General features: G+C 43.0%; 1 protein-coding gene and 1 long non-coding RNA gene across 4 annotated transcripts in view; one reads left to right on the top strand and one right to left on the bottom strand.

The window, feature by feature from the left end:
* Nucleotides 1–413: 413 nt before the first annotated feature.
* Nucleotides 414–16,652, bottom strand: part of BEST3 (bestrophin 3) — a 35,266-nt gene continuing 19,027 nt past the window's right edge. For 2 of the 3 annotated variants that reach the window (XM_045872980.3, XM_045872981.3), the window contains 3 exons: nt 15,464–15,544; nt 13,604–13,755; nt 414–1,609 (listed from right to left, as the gene is read on the bottom strand). In XM_045872980.3, the coding sequence (XP_045728936.1) occupies nt 670–1,609; nt 13,604–13,755; nt 15,464–15,544 (1,173 nt within the window). In that variant the 3' untranslated portion in view covers nt 414–669. Of the gene's footprint in view, nt 1,610–8,307; nt 9,442–13,603; nt 13,756–15,463; nt 15,545–16,652 lie in introns of those variants that run through there. The other variant, XM_045872982.2, reaches the window with a different exon arrangement.
* Nucleotides 880–15,468, top strand: LOC135364411 (uncharacterized). Its single transcript, XR_010411460.1, has 3 exons — nt 880–988; nt 2,557–2,678; nt 14,387–15,468. It is a non-coding gene; the product is annotated as an uncharacterized LOC135364411 (long non-coding RNA).

Raw genomic sequence — 16,652 nt, 5'->3', positions numbered from 1 at the left:
TCCACCGGGAGGCCTGAGTGTGTCAGGTTGGACTTTCGGTCATCTTTGATTGACCTGTGGGAGGCACGGCCAATGCGTCATCGTTTGCAAACCAGGGCAAAAAGTAAGCAGCAGAGTTGGCAAGAGAAAATAGTACAACCTGAAAGGTGGGACAGAGTAGAAGGGAAAGATAAAAGGATGAGAGAATAAAAGAAAACAGAGAAAAAGAAATTGAAGGGAGATGGAGGTTGTGATGCTGATGAAACTTAAGAATCAAGAAGTGATAACAGTTCTAGAAAGTGGGAGTGAGACGGTTAGAAAGCCTCAAAGAGTCAGTATCAGGAATGAGCTTTTGTGGCATTGTGTGACACATCTCTCTCTCTTTATGATTGAGGAGCCGAAGAAAAGAGAAAAAGTGGGGAGGAGAGCATCCTTGTCTCCCGGTAGGCAAAACTGGGGAACTATCGTCTACAAGGCCCTTTCCAAATCTAACATAATCTCTGAATTGTAAGTCATATATATATTTTATTAAGATTCCCTGTTTGGTTAAGATATGTCACTGTGGTCTGTGTGACTTCCGTGAAAGTCACCTTGTAACAGTTCTCAGAAGCTAGGATCATAATGCCCTTCAGTTTTAAGTAGCTTATAAATTTTTTAAAAATTTGACCAGTTCAAAAATAAGAACCTCGGCTAGAACCAGGTCCTAGAGCTTTCTGGTCTTCCCTTGGGTGATTCTTCCGCTGGCTCATTGTTAAAATCTATGATATCTGTTTCCTTGGTGTCCAGGTTTTCCATTAAATACAACATATCAGGAGAGGCTCGAGAGCCAGCCACAATGTTGATTCCACTGGTCTCTGAGGATGCTTCTGTGTCAAGTAAAAGAAGGGGCTCAGGGCTCACGGGGTCTGAACTAAGGCCTGCCGGTGAGGTGGGGCTGAACTCCAGGAACCCCGGAAGGCTCCACCTTTTCAGGAACTTGTCATCATTAGGGTCTTCCCCAGAGGCAAAGGTGAGGACGTTTCTTTCATCTTTGGCTGAACTAATCTGGGGACTGGGGTCCCTAGGAGGTGTCCCTTTCTCTGTGGGGCATGAAATCAATCCCACAGGGACCGCCTGCTGTCCAGTCCTGCTTGGCTCTACCCCAGTAAAATCTGCACTCTGGATGGAGGTGGTGGAGCCATCTGACACGGGCACTGGTCCCTCAGCCATTGTGATCAGTACCTCGGGGACCTGCGGCATTTTGGTGGGGGAGACCCTCATGCCGGGCTGTGGACTCAGGCTCTGCAAAGTGCTCGTCTGGCTGGTCTCCCTGATGGTGGACAGCTCCCCCAGGCTGGAGTAGAGCTTACTGCTCCCCTCTGGGGAGCAGGGTTGCTTCTGGGTGCCTGAGGCATGGTGGGGGCTTCTCGAGGGCACATCCAGCAAATCCCTGGCTGGGCTGACCTCACCACTTGGGGGAAAGAACATGGAGCTGTCACTGGCCTGCCGGCCATAGCTTCTCCTCTGGGGGCTGGAGGGGTGTTCGTGGGCACTCAGGAACCTCTTGACTCTCCTAATCACAGAACGGCGGTGGCCGTGCTTCTCGTAACTCCACAGCCACTCCTCGCCAGGGAAGTTGGACCCGGACAGTCTGAAACACACAAGGACACAAGGCAGGCAGCTCAGCTTCGGGTCCTCAACTCTCTGGGCAGCGCCTCAAAGTTAAGGGCAGAGTCTGGGGTTCGCATTCCAGATTTTGAAATGGAGGAGATTTTAATTTGAGAGAGTCCAGCAGAGATTCTCGGAACTCTTGGTCCCAGGACCTTTTTAAACTCTTAAAAATTACTGAATACCCCGAAGAGATTTGTTTATGTGGGTTATACCTATTGCTATTTATTGTATTGGAAATAACTGAGGAATATAAAAAAAGAAAACCCACACATACAAGAATGTGCAAGCTCACGTTCCATTAAATGTTAAGTGATGACATCATCACATAGCATGGAGCCTCTGGAAAATTCTACTCTACACTCAGGAAAGAATGAGACTGAAAAAGGTAAATAACATTTTAGTGTTGTTACAAAAATAGTTTTGACCTTAAGGACTTGGGTCTTGGGGGTCTTGGTTTCTGGGGAGTCCCAGCAGTTCCCAGACCACACTTTGAAAATCACTAATCTAGAGATTTGGACATTAAAAAAAAATAAAGATACAATGGGTGTTCCTTCACCGTTATTACAGGTGAACCAAGGCCATGAACTAAGGATCCATTAAACCCTCCAAAATAATGGATCATAGTTAAATTCAAGACCATGCAAAACACAGCTGACATCTGCATTTATTTAAGTACTTTCCATGCATTAATTCACTTAATTATCATATTCATTGTGTGAGCTGGTACTATTATGATTCTCACTTTACAGATGAAGAAACCGAGGTCCAGAGAGATTCCTGAAGGCTGTGTAGCCAGTGGGGGCAGAACTCAGAAATCTGACTCCAAAACCTTTGTTCTTAATCCCTTTTATATACATGGGTATCGGGTAACAAGGGGGAGCCTGGGGCGGGGTGCAGATTAATGAGTAAAACAGTCTTTGCCCACAGGTAATTTGTTATCATCACTGGTCTGCTCACCTAGGGTTAAGGAAGGAGAAATGTGAACTCTGTGGAGTGATGTGGCCTCGCAGTGTGACCGGGCTCCCTGCTGCTGAAGTTTGATTGATTTGGTAATGTTGAATTTTCAACATTTGAGACCTAAAACAAATAATCCTACCCTTTTGAATCTTCTCCTTCAAGGCTGGAAGAAAATGGATAATTGGGATGACAGTGAGGGCTATGGGGTGGTAAGACCAAGTCCTGCCAAGTACATGGTGCATGTACTGTCTTACTGAGGTTCGAGGAAGAGCTACTTAAGCCTTGCCCTAAACCACAAATGCTCACAACAGCTCTGGGAGCAACTGTGCTCCGTCCACCCCGGTGCAGGACTCATGTGGACATCCGTGGGGACAAGATGCCTACACAGTGCCAGGTGCACTTTCTGTGACCCAAAGGGGAAAGTTGGAACAGCACGATATTGGTGTAACCTGAAAGGGCAAAGTGAGCAGCAGAGAGAACGTTGTTCCTCCGTGTTTATGAATAAAAGATGGCTGGTTGAGAGGATTAACTGGCTAAATGTCCTCAAATGGCATCCGATTACAACCTCGTGCTGTTATTCTAAAGCCCCAGCAGGGCCCTTGGCTACCAGATAGTCTCTGCCTGCCACCCCCCGCCACCGCCCCCCCACAGCTGGGCTGTGCACGGCTCCGATTCTGTTGCACGGACTGGGGAAATGCAGACTCATGCCTCAGCGGCCCCGGGCGCCCAGCTCGTTGGATTTCATGAGGTCAGATCTGCAGTCACACTTCAGGAGTGCACTCAGTTAAGGAGGGCACCAGGGGAGCAGTGGCGCGGGTCGTTCATCCAGATCGCCACGCTGGGCATCTGAGGTGGAGCTGGCCATCTCCCTTCATAGGGCGAGCCTCTGTCCTCCATCTGGGATCTTGACTTTTTATATGGGATTTGTCTTCCTTGCCTTCTTCTAAACCACACAACAGTGTAAGAACGATAACATCTTCCAGGAAACCCAGTTGTACTATTAGTACTTCAAAACTTTGTAAATCCCAAGGGCACAATTTTCTAACTATGCACTGATGTGATGGATGTGTATATTCAATGGGGGCAAGAGGATTAAGGCCCTGTGCCACAAATTAGAGAAAAACAGACCAGTTGCAAAGAACAAACTGCAAAAAGGACAATGCTCTTGCTCTTGTTCAGTCAATACCGATTCACCAACTGACACCGGGCAGGGCTGCCAATGAGACCCCACTGCACCTTCCTGCCTCAGGGGACTGTGGTGTGGACGCATGAGATTTATCCACTTACCCGACTCAATCTGTTGAGCACCAGCTACGAATAAATTAGCTGCATATGTACTGTATCACATCATTTAAAAGGAGGGAGAAAGCATGTATATAAATAGCTACATTTGGGGCCAAGTTTTCGAGCTGGCTTTTGACATTGAGTAGGAATCGAATGGGCAGAGAAGGGACAGAGTATTCCAAGTGGAAGAAGTGACTTGAGCAAATAAGACAGGGGAAGCTCTAGGGCGTTTGTGAGGAATAGCAGATACCTGAGTTGTATCAAGCACAGAAGAGTTGAGGCAGACAGCTGAAAAGGCAGCCTTTATTGTGTTACAGAGTCTCACATACGAGGTCGAGGGATTTGGACTTTACGCAGAGGCAGTGGGCAGCTTTGGACTCTTCAAGAATGGAGGGCATAACTAGCCATGTGCTGTTTGGTAGTAGTGTGCGAGCTGGAAAAGCTACATGGAAAGCAACGTTGATGAATGTTGTCATCTAGAAATGCTTTGGATGCGAAACATGATGTGGGAACTTTCCATGCTATTAGTCAGAAGGACCTGTTAGTGGGTCTTTGGAAGATCACTTGGCTGCCTGTGATCTGGGGGACTGACGTGGTGAAGGAGGCCCTCTGGGTGTTTATGCTATCAAAGAGCAGGAGTGAGACTCCCGAGCGTGATGAACCTAACAACCTTTTGTCCAAATGTTTCCGTGAGGGAATGTCTCACTGCCTGCACACGATCCCCATCTCCTTTCTCCCATAGTCATGGTTCCCAATATGACAGCAGAAACCATGGTCTAAGAGCAAAATGGTTTAAAGCTTAGAGTACACGGAGTAGAAAACATTAAAGGTTTTTCATTTCCCAGTTGGGAGGTTTGGATGTATCTTTTAGGTCCTTTTAGACTTTCTTCTCCTCCTTATTTGGTTTTTAAAGTGTACCTTTAGAGGGTATGTGCTCTGGTAAGCGCTGTGAATTGTGCAAGACTGTTGAATCTCAGATCTGTACCTCTGAAACAAATAATGCAATATATGTTAAAAAAAAAAAAAGAAGAAGAAGAAGATAGCAGGAGGGGAAGAATGAAGGGGGGGAATCGGAGGGGGAGACGAACCATGAGAGACGATGGACTCTGAAAAACAAACTAAGGGTTCTAGAGGGGAGGGGGGTGGGAGGATGGGTTAGCCTGGTGATGGGTATTAAAGAGGGCACGTTCTGCATGTTATGCACAAACAATGAATCATGGAACACTACATCTAAAACTAATGATGTAATGTATAGTGATTAACATAACAATAAAAAATTTTAAAAAAATAAAGTGTACCTTTAGAATGGGGTGAGTACAATCCTGAGGCCCCAGTATAACACCACTTAAAATGCCTCAAAACAATGATAGCAGAAACATTATATTGCTTTACATTAGAGAAGGTCAGCTGAAAAAGGTCTTACATTCTGGAATTCGCTTGGACTTAAATAGGCAGGTAATTAGAGCTAGGAGGACGTTCATGGAAAGTGCCATGCAGCCCTTAGTGTCCAGAAGACGGAATTTGAGAATTGTCTCTGTGGTGAGGGAAAGGATTGATTTCCGGGAGCTTGCAGAACCAGGATTTCTGCTGCCTGGGCTGACTCTAACCAGCTGTGTGACCTTAGGAGAGCCACTTAACCTTTCTGTGACTCAGCATCATACTCGATAAACTACTTCCTCCACCTGCCTCACAGGCTGTTTGGGAGTTCAAAAGGAGTAATAGATGTGGAAAAGCTTTGAAGGGTAGATGATATGAAAAGGTCTCTGTCAGGGACCAGCAGACTGTCAGAGGTGACTTCCAAGTCATTGTTGACTTCTCGCACCTGGTTGGAGGAAAGAATAGTGTCTGCCCGAAGGTGACTCCCTTTCCTCCTCCAAGAGTGTATTTTAAAAGTGTCACTACACCTTGGAGCTGCCAACTGACAATGAACTCCTTAGAAGGGAGGACTCTAACAGTCATCTCATGGTTAGACGAGGGCACTGAGTGAATGGAGAGGAAGCATCGGGATGGGAGAAACGGGGTTCTTCCGGAGAAGGAAGATGGGGCTGATCAGGTGGGTTTTTTTTTTTTTTTAAGATTTTATTTATTCATTTGAGACACAGAGATATACATAGAGAGAGAGCATGAGCAGTGGGAGAAGCAGAGGAAGAGGGAGAAGCAGACTCCCCGCTGAGCCAGGAGCCCGATGTGGGGCTCGATCCCAGGACCCTGGGATCATGACCTGAGCCGAAGGCAGATGCTTAACCATCTGAGCCACCCAGGCGCCCCAGATCAGGTGGTTTTTGTACCACTAGCAGACATGGCCGGATCCTGCAGGAAACACTGACTGCACAATGTAAATCATTCATACGGAAAAAATGAGAATGAGGAAGGTTGTGCCACGTATTGGGCTCTTTTTGAGAAAGGGAGGTGGGACACAGAGAATAGATTATGTTAAGCCAGTCAGGCTAATTGGTGCAAGCCGAGCCTAGGAAGGAGAGCATGCATAATTTCTACAGGTCACACTGGCGCCAGGATTGGATGTGTTCTTATTTCAATCTCAGCTGTTAAAAAAGACCAACAACTCACATTTTCAAAACATCCATTGAGCACTTACAACACCATCGGCCCCACCGTCTCCCTTGCCAGTGACAGATATCTGAAGGCATGAGCAGTAGTGACTTAATTAAGGGCTTTCGAGAAGCTGCTTGAGCTGGTCAGGGCGCTGAAGAACACTTGTCACCTCCTGTTGCCATAATAAGAGGCAGGGGACCGGACTGCTGGAGATGGTGGTGACTTTCAGAATCCTTGGGGTGTGTCTGATATGAAAAGGCCAAAACAGCCCTGATGACTTGAGAGATTTAATGCTTTTTTTTTTTTTTTCGGAGCAAGCTTTTTACAAAGCAACCCCTTTCTCATGTGTATGATAGGTAAATATAGAGCTTCAAAAGGTTGAAGGGTAAAAGGGGATGATGCTTGCCTTTTTTAGTCTGGGCCATGTTTTTTGTTTTTTTTTTTTTAATCTTCCCCCCAGGTTTATTGATATACAACTGACATAGAACATTCTGAAGTTTAATGTGTACGATGTGATGATTTGATACACGTGTGTATTGTGGCATGTTTGCCACAATAAGCTTAGCCAACATCATCACCTCATGTGGTCGCCGTTTTTTTTTCTTGTTGTGCCACATTTAAAGCGGTATTTTGCCAACTTAAACTCAATTAATTTAGGTCATCTTAACCGAATTTTAATGAGGAATTTAGGAAATTGATGTTTAATATGATGAGTTCTACTTCTCACATCAGATTTATTGTTTTCAAATTGCTGGTGTTACTCAAAGTCAGGCAGCTGCCTTGGAGGGAGCTGACAATTTGCCTGAAAATCTCTCAGGGCAACAGGAGCACGTGTGGAGGAGCATTTATTCATGGCAAAGCCATTAGAGGCGAAGGCGGTTATTTATAACCGTCTTCACTGCAGAAGCTTGTCAAAACGGTAGCCCAGGATTTATGAGATGGGAAAGGTAACTCTTATTCTGTGCTGGGAGGTGCGGGGCCAAGCGTTGTGAGGAAAATCCAGCAGACAGAAGGCTGTATCCACCCAGCACTCCCTTGCTGGGGGACAGTTTCCAGAAGTGGAGCATCATGGGAGGTTTGCTTAGCCCAGAGATGTGCACACGGAACTGGCCACCCTCCCGCTACCTCTCTCTTGCCTCTCTGCTAGTTTGGACCGAGGATTATGGCAAATCTGGTAAAAGAACAGGCATATCTAGCCTCGTGTTACCACTCTGGTTATGCTCACTTAGCCTCCGCTGGCTGAAACAAAAATAAATTGTGGTCCAAAGTGGGGGTTCACTTACAATCCCCCGCATTTCCACACTGTCGTATTCTACGAGAGTTTTGCTAGAAAAGGAAATTAAGTCATCTATACCTCTTATATCTTTTAGAAGGTGAAAATTGAGTGCCAGTGGTGAACCTGTGTCGGCATATGAAAGAAGCCCTGAGAAAGTTCTAAAATTACAAACTTAATGCCATCTCCTTGGGAGGTTCCATCTCTCCTTCCTTTCTGGTACATTAAGTGAAAATCAATGTTCCAAGAATACATTTTTGTTGAAGTTAGTGATTCAGAAATTGAGGTATTTTTGGTAGTTTATAACCAAGCATGCAATAGTATATATCAGACTGTGTATTTTTTTGTAAAGATAAATATTTGAATATAGTTACCTAAGAAAGGATTACTGACTAAAACATCCATCTAGAAGTATATTTAACCACAATTTAATAAAGTATTCGCTTGTTAAGTATATGTTTTGGTATATTTGAGCTAGTATCACTAAGAATACTTCTGACTGTACCATGCAATCCTAATGCTTTGTGCACATTAAATATGTATGTATAATTGCAAAAAAGTAATTGTATTATCTCTACACATTCTTAGAAACTTTGGAATAAAGAGAGATACGTAAAAGTCATTATTTCCGGGTAAAGTGGTTACAGTTTTACAGTACCAAATAAATCTTAAATAAATCCCTCAGCTCTGAACCAGAAGGAACTCTTACAAAATGTTTATATTTCTCCTCTTTTCTAAGTGCGTCCTGAACTGACTTCTTAGACCCATTCCTTAAGATCACTCTAAATGTGAGGAAGTGGTGACATATTTGAATCCTGGCAGAAAGCCCAATAAAGCAGTGTTCTTTAAATGGTGCTGCAGCCAGAGGTTCAAGGTTCCCAAGCTGAGCGCATGCGTCTACATCAGCAGGTCAGTGAGCGCGAGCACAGTCCCATGTGTATACACTAGCGTGATCCACTTCATAAGCAGCAACAGCCCCTCTTCTCCAGGATTTGGAATCCTTCAGCTGTTACGGATAGATATTTCATTTGGGTTTTTCCAATGCCTTTAAGGGATTATTGCTTCTTTACTCTTTTTTTTTTTTTAAATGTTTTATTTATTTATTCATGAAAGTCAGAGAGAGAGAGAGAGGCAGAGGCAGAGGGAGAAGCAGGCTCCCCGCCTAGCAGGGAGCCCGATGTGGGGCTCGATCCCAGGACCCTGGGATCATGACCTGAGCTGAAGGCAGACGCTTAACCGACTGAGCCACCCAGGCGCCCCGCTTCTTTACTCTTGGTGGTTTTGATTTTCAAGATAGGATTAAAGGGAGTTATGAGACTTCAGGTCTTTCATGTCCATGTGTTCCATTCCTTGGAGACTTTTAAATTTGTGCTAATGGATAATCCCGAGTATTTAAAAAATAATAAGGATTTTGGAGTGACTCATGATGGTATAATGTGAAAAGCATTCTACCTCCAGCTAGCTGTGGTAGGCTAGGCCTGAATCTTATTTTTTGTTTGTTTTAAAAAGAAGTTTATTTTCAGCAATGCTGGCATGAGTTTAAGCATTCTAGGTTTGTTTTGATAAAGTTTGGTTTATTAGACATAAGTGTTTAGTATTGCCCAAAGAAGACCCATTTGCATTTCAGGGCTTGGGCCGTGTTTTCTTTATGTGTGTCTTTTGGACAACTCTTCTTACGGCTGCTTGCCTGTGTTCTCTTCGTCTTGGTTAATAGTGTCTCCACGGTAAAGACAATGCCAGGACACCTTAATTAAAACAGCAGATCACCGCAATGCATTTACCCTCTGCTGAATCCTTATTCCTATCTGTGCTAGCTCCTAATTTATTCTTAAAGATGCACATTAGACTTCTCAGCTCCAAGGAGTTTTGTCTGATTCCCCGGGCTGGGTGAGCATTTCTCTATTGCTGTGTTTACCACATTGTATTATAACCTGTCTCCTCATTATGTCTATGAGCTTAAGAGGTATTTGTTTTGTTTTTGTTTTGTTTTGTTTTGTTTTTGCCTCTGCCTAGCATTTGGCATATAACCTACCATATACCAGGCCCTGAAAGCATATTTTGCTTAGAATAAATGGATGAGTTTTTTGTGTACGTGAAGATACAAGGAAAAACATGATATTGTAAATTTGTACTTCAGATAAAAAATGGGGAAAAACTTACTTTATTTCACTAATGTACATTTGATAAATGTGTAGAAAATAGGGCAATATTTTGAACATGTTCCTGAATATAGAGAAGAGAGGAATTATCTCTAAGGGATTTCCTTTTTATGTGGAAATGAGCAGTGTATCAAATGTGAAGGAAAATATGAAGCAGAGTAATTTCTCAGGTTGCCCCTGGACAGTACTTTTGCTCAGTTATTGAAGGGAATCACCTTAATTTTTAGAATTTCTGGGTCATGGGAATTGTGATCATAAGCTTGAAACATTGATATGAAAAGATAAGGGAACTTTGATTTCTGAATTAAATATACTGGGAACATACATCCTCAATAGAATAAGAAAATAAAAAACTTACTCATCCAGGAAAGGATTTTATATGCACATCAAGCAGTAAACACTTGTCTGAAATGTTTGCATCCATACTATTTTGACATCTGGTCTTTGTTCTAATGCAAAGGGCTCGTTGGCTCAGTCACATCATCAGTAAAATCACCTGTGCTAAAATAATCCTTACTCTTACCTTCCCTTTTCCCTGAGCCTCAGTCAGATGGCTCTCTTAATACTGACATTGTATTTGGTGAGTGAACAATACAATGCTTAGGGAATTATCTTTTGTGATTCCAGAGGACATCTATTGCTTTTGTCAGCCTAGCAAACCATTCACCCTCTCCTGGTAATACCACCCTAATTTTCTTTTTCTTTTTTTAAAGATTTTGTCTATTTATTTGACAGAGAGAGACGGAACACAAGCAGGCAGAGTGGGAGAGGGAGAAGCAGGCTCCCCGATGAGCAGGGAGCCCGATGTGGGGCTCGATCCCAGGACCCTGGGATCATGACCTGAGCCGAAGGCACACGCTTAACGACTGAGCCACCCAGGCGCCCCCACCACCCTAATTTTCTTAAGACATCATCTACTCCATATGGTTGGTTGGGGCTGGCCACACCCCTTAGTCCAAAGATGGACATGTGAACCAGCCTTGGCTAATCTAAACATCATGTCTCCCTGTTGATAGTGATTGGTTCAACAATGGGCATGTTAGCCAAGCCCAGCCAATTAATTCAGTACTTTAATTTTAAGAGTTGGAGAAGAGATGTACTCTTTCCATAGGATTTGCTGAGAAGATAGGTTGTAGGCCTAAAGCTTCTGGCTGCCATCTTGCCATTTTGCCATCAGGAGGGGAGAGCCTGCCTGAAACCTGAGCCAATGGAGAGAAAAGCGGGGACAGAGAGACAGGGCAAGAGTGAGTCCTGGTGACATTCTTTGAGCCTCTGGATCGAGTCACACTCAAAGTGAGGCTAGTCTCTAGATGTGACCCAAGAAACCTCTTTTTGCTTATGTTAGCTGGAATTGGTTTTCCATCACAGGCAACCAGAAACAGCTTATCTAATAGCACAGTCCTGGAAGGAATCTACAGTGATGGATCAAAGAGGACATTTCTGTGAATTCTCCGAAAGCCTGCATTCTTGGAGCAACTTTTCCTGGGTTGTGAGGCTCCCCTTGAATGGTCCTCATTCATGCAGAAAATCAAGACCAAGTGAGCTTTTGCCTGATTGTTTATTTGATCAATTGGTTCTAGAGGAGTCCAGTTAAATGCCTCCCCTAATAGACTCTGGCCTTTACCTGTGCCTGTTCCCATCCTGCTAACAAACAGTCCGTCTTAATTACAGGAATTCTCTCTGACAGCTAAAAACTTTGCTGCATTCTTAAATATCATATCTCCTAGTTTTCTCTGAAGCATTTTATTTTCTGTCCTAAATTTCCCAGAACTAGCTTAATACAAATAATGGCTTAGACTTGTTTAATTTTTCTATGCCTCACTTTGACATCCACAAATGAGAGATTTACACAAGTCCATACTGACAACGCTTCTATGGTTATATCTGGAGTGTTTTAGGTTTACAATCTCGTTTAATCTTCTCAATAATTGTTTGGGGGTAGATATTTTCTTTGAGATCTTGTAAATCCCTAATTCTGAGTTTCTATATTTAGAAATAGGAGAAATATATATCCTAATACCTTCTAAGGAACATGGACGCTTACATGAGAATGTAAAATTATGATGATAGGGATGAATGTGCAGATCAAGATAAAAATCTTGAGACCAAAAATATATCATTTTAACAATCCTGTACGAACAACTACCCACGGACAACAGCAATGGAGTCCAAGGGCGCTGACAGTCTAAATAGCATCACCGCCATGATTCCCCGACCCTGCTGCTTTCTTTTCTCTTACAAATTAGATCTTCAAACACTTTGCATTAATCAGTGATGGGAATGGAGGAAAAGGTTAAAGCCTATTGAGATGTCCAAAAACAAACGCACAGAAAAACATCAGTTACTTTTCAAAATTGAGAAGGATTTCAAAATCCATGAAAAGCCCCCAAAGAATGAATGACAAAAGGCTGAGAAGTGCAAGCAACAGTGAATGACTCTTCCTGGAGCACGAGCAACCGGGTAGGGGGAGATGAGCACCCCAGGCTGAAGGAAGCCCTGGCCAGAGAGTCCCGGCTTAGCAGGCCTTCTCTAGAAGCAGAGGCAAGCCTAGCCTGGAATGTGCAACCTTCTCTAAGGTGTGCTTTGAGGACAACAAGGCAACTCTCCTGGCTCCTAAATCATCTCATTATTTGCCACAACTCCTGAAATTCTACTTTGTCATCTTTTCCTTTGGATCTTGAAAGGCTTTTAGCCTCAGAGGCTCCTTTGGAGGAGGAGTGCCATAAACCATTATTTGTTAGAATTAAGAGACATTCTGCCAAGGGTAAAGCCTTATAGGAATATGGTGGAAGCTAGATATCCTGATGGTAGGGAAAGAGGAGGGCTGAACACTGTGGGGGAGAGGAAAGAAGGTACCAGGGGGCAACGACAGGACATGAACTCATGAGCTGGCCTCAAAGAACAGCAAACAGTTTTGCCAAAAGTTATAAGAAAACTCCTGCAAAAGTTTTTTGCCTTTTCTACAATTTTTTAGAGGGGTTCTTCTTATTTTTCTAAATTTGTCCACAGTCTTTAAGTTACTTGGAAACTGTGGCATCTGCCTTCAGCAAATATACTTAAACTTCCCCCACATTCACACATTTCTCCAAAATCAAATACATTATCAGATTTAATAAAATTATTCAAAAACTGTGCATGATTTACTTCAGGCCTCAGCCCATTTATTTAAAGCTAAGTACACAGGGACAGATTGTTATGTTAAAACTGCAGAACAGAGACTGACTGGTCTACTAAACATAGTTGAATTAAAATCCTAGAGAAAACTTTTGATAAAACTTATCTCATTCCTTAAGATTTGCTTGTCTCCACATAGTCTAACCCAGTGCCTGCACACGGTATACGCTCAATTAATACTTGTTACAAATACATTTAATTATGATAATCATAATTAAATGACTATATAATTGAATAATTAAACTACTTTTCAAATTGGAAGGAAAAAAAAGAGGATAGTTTCATAACTATTGGAAAAGTTTTCTGTGGTATAAAAACAAGGTAAAGTGCAAATTACCCCCAAATACACACACACACACACACACACACCACATTTAAACCAGAAACTATAGTTTCTTTACTCTCAAACTTCCTTGGGCATATTAATTATATCTGAAAATTTGAAAAGGCTACTCTCCTAAGATATTAATAATTGAGAGCTGTCACGAAAATAAATTCAAGATCAGGACATAAAAAATCAGAACAGTGCCCTACTTATTTTCTAAATATTGATGATTTAAAAAAATGCGCTTACCCCATTTCGACTGTTGACCCCAGAAATGAGGGTATGCAGTAGTCAGCAGCTGCCAGTGTATAAGGTGGTCGAGCAGCAGAATCGTCCCAGTAAATGTCCTTCTTCATCTTAGGTAAGCTCATGTGCATTTCATCCACAGCTAAAAGAGAGACCTAAAATCATCGTTTTATTGTTAGAATTAATTCGGTTGTGAGTTGTATTAAGAAAGAAAGTTCCAGTGGGTGGATGGGATTTGCAGGAGGATAGAACAGTCTGAAAGAGTAAATATACAAATGTCTATTGTTCAATATTTGTTGTAACCAGGGCTGCCACACAGTTGTACATGTTGTTTACTGCACAAGAGCACTTGGCAATGGGGGTTAAGTGGGCCTATAAAACTGCCCAGACTTGGTTTGTCAAGCCACATTCCCAGAATGGAGCAAGCTATGTTTTACCTGGAGGCAGGAGAGACAACTTTTTCTTCTTTGTTCAAAGTTACTGTGTTGTCTAATGGTTATCCTGACAACAAACTTAAAGTTCCAGATATTATAGGAAGTTGAAGAGTCTCAATATCCCATTCTGTTGATTCCATAAACATACTTATACTTGATATCATTTCTTATGTGGGTTGATTTTTTGTTTTTTTTTTTGGAAAACTATATCAGCAAGTCTACACTGCCTGGGGCTATATAGCGGTCTCTTCCTGACTTTGACACACTGATGCATGAATAAATTATTAATCTTCTGCAAATCCAATTTTTACAAAGAGCAAGTGGCCTAACCATTATGCTTCCTCCCTGACAGACTGACAGTGTGATTGTTGGAGAAGGTCAATGGAGAGGAAGTAACCTCTGTTGACCTGAGAGCTGAACCCAGGCAATCGTAGGTCCCTCACCCCCCACCCCTCCCCTGTCATTGGAATGTACATTCTGCTCACTGTTCCCACAATGGAGCCACTTCAAGGACACAGCCTTGGGAGAGCAATGTGTTGTTGAGACCATCTGGACTGAAAGTGTGGCTGAACCCAGTTAAGGCCTCTGTATAAACTTAGAAGATTCTGGCAGGTGGGCATGGAGATCTACCTGTCTTTCGGCCACCCAAGCCAAGTATGGTCTCTCAGTCCCCTTGCTTAGTCAACCTGCCACCTACCAATCTGGAGTGGCCTTTCTTCCCTCTCTGCTGACCCTCCACGTTCGGGCCAGTTTGTGAACCAACAGTGATCTACGGTGAAACATTTGAACCTCTTTAGGAGCTGAGTAAGAGCCTGAAGCAAGTAGACAAATTGAAATTATTTTCTCAGCCTGTGAGAAAGAGAATGGTCTGAGGAGAGTCCTGCCAGAAAGGAAAATTCTCTCATGCTGGTTCTTCATGAAAAACCTCTCTGGAATAATGCTTTGGGGTCAGGGTCCTGGGGTCCATTTGGTTTAGTTCAGGCAGATTTGAGACACAAGTCGGTGTGGCCCACATGCCCAGTGTCCAGCTGCATAGTCATCTGACCGCAGGCTCCTACATCACATGAATTCAGGAACTCACCTCACACCAGATCATGTCTGGCTGCCATTTTATGTCCCTGCTAACCTCACTTGGGTGGCAACAGAAGACAGATGAAAGAATGGATGAAAATATTGCTCTGTAGTAAGATGGAAGAGGCTGTGTAAAGCTAACAAAGAAACTTACAAAGAAAATTGGCTTGAAATTCTGCTTAAAAGGGACTAAACTTCACTGCAACGGACGTAAGACAACATACTGAAAAGCCAAACCTCTTTCATCTGTGACTAAAGCTCTGAAGTTCAGGGGCCTGTATTCAGAGTCTGTTCAGATTTGAAACATCACAAGTGATTCATTATTTATATTTGCACAGGAAAGAGAAGCTCCTCTAACCTGCAAATTTCTGTCAATGCACCAGTTGGTTTCAAAATCATCATCATCTTCTCCAAATGGGTTGATAAGCTGCTCAGCTACCTGCAGTTGAGAACATAGAATAAGTCTATCATGATGCTTGTGAAGACTAAGAATGCAGGCTGAAGGTGATGAAGATGAAGATGATGCCTTTTGCTACTTTCATAATATGAAGCCCAGAGGGGAGTGGGTCGTTTCATGGACACCGATATTTATCCACAAGTGAGACTTGACTCTCAGACCATGAATGAAGCACCTGCATGGGTTTGCTCTCCAGTGGATCTGTCTGTTCAGCTGGGGACAGTGCAGGCCCTCCCCAGGAGAAGCTGTGTACCGTTCAGGAGCCAAATGATTGATGTTCAGGTACAAATCGAGCCAGTGAGAGTTGAAGGAGCACTGACGAGGTGCAAGGCACTGTGCTGGGCACCTGCAGGGCTACGTAGCCTGTGATCTTAAGGAATCTACAAGGGCCCAGGTGATGAGACAAAATGTAACCACAGGGAAGATAAAACAGCAAAGAAAGACTTAAAGCACAATTAAAGAAAATAATACAAGGACTTTTCACATTTATTGGACATAACAGCTAAATGAACGAGTCAGAGAGCTAGCAAGTCATAAAGCTGGAATTTGTCTCACTTTGTTTTACTCTAAAGGATTTTCTGGTACCTGGTAAGTCAGTTTTCCCATGGAAAAGTTTAGGTAGCTCCTTATCGCATTTTTTTTCACATATTTTCTAAAAGTTAATCAATATGAAATGATCTACTGTGTTCCAGAATTGAAGAGACTTGATGAGAGATTTATATGCCAAATATGTAATGCTCCTTTTTAAATTATCCCTTTGAGGGGTGCCTGGGCGGCTCAGTTGGTTAAGCATCGACTCTTGGTTTCATCTCAGGTCATGATCTTGGGGTTGTGAGATGGAGCCCCACATGGGGCTCTGCGCTCAGTGCAAAATCTGCTTGGGATTCTCGCTCCCTCTGCCCCTCCCCCCTCAAATAAATAAATAAATCTTAAAAAAATCCCTTTGATTTTTATTATCTAGATATGTCTGTATGTGTGTGTGTGTGAGAGAGAGAGATATTTTACACTGGGTCTAGATGGGAAAAACAAGTGTATAAAATAAAGGCACCATTGATTAGTTGAGTTTCTATATTCTCAGACTATTTGGTAG

Source organism: Mirounga angustirostris, unplaced genomic scaffold (assembly GCF_029215605.1).
Source record: "Mirounga angustirostris isolate CCGP_5_RB_7025 unplaced genomic scaffold, mMirAng1.0.hap1 SCAF_5, whole genome shotgun sequence".
NCBI lineage: Eukaryota > Metazoa > Chordata > Mammalia > Carnivora > Phocidae > Mirounga > Mirounga angustirostris.
The sequence above is the reverse complement of the archived record's forward strand: the minus strand, read 5'-3'. Positions and strand labels throughout refer to the sequence as shown.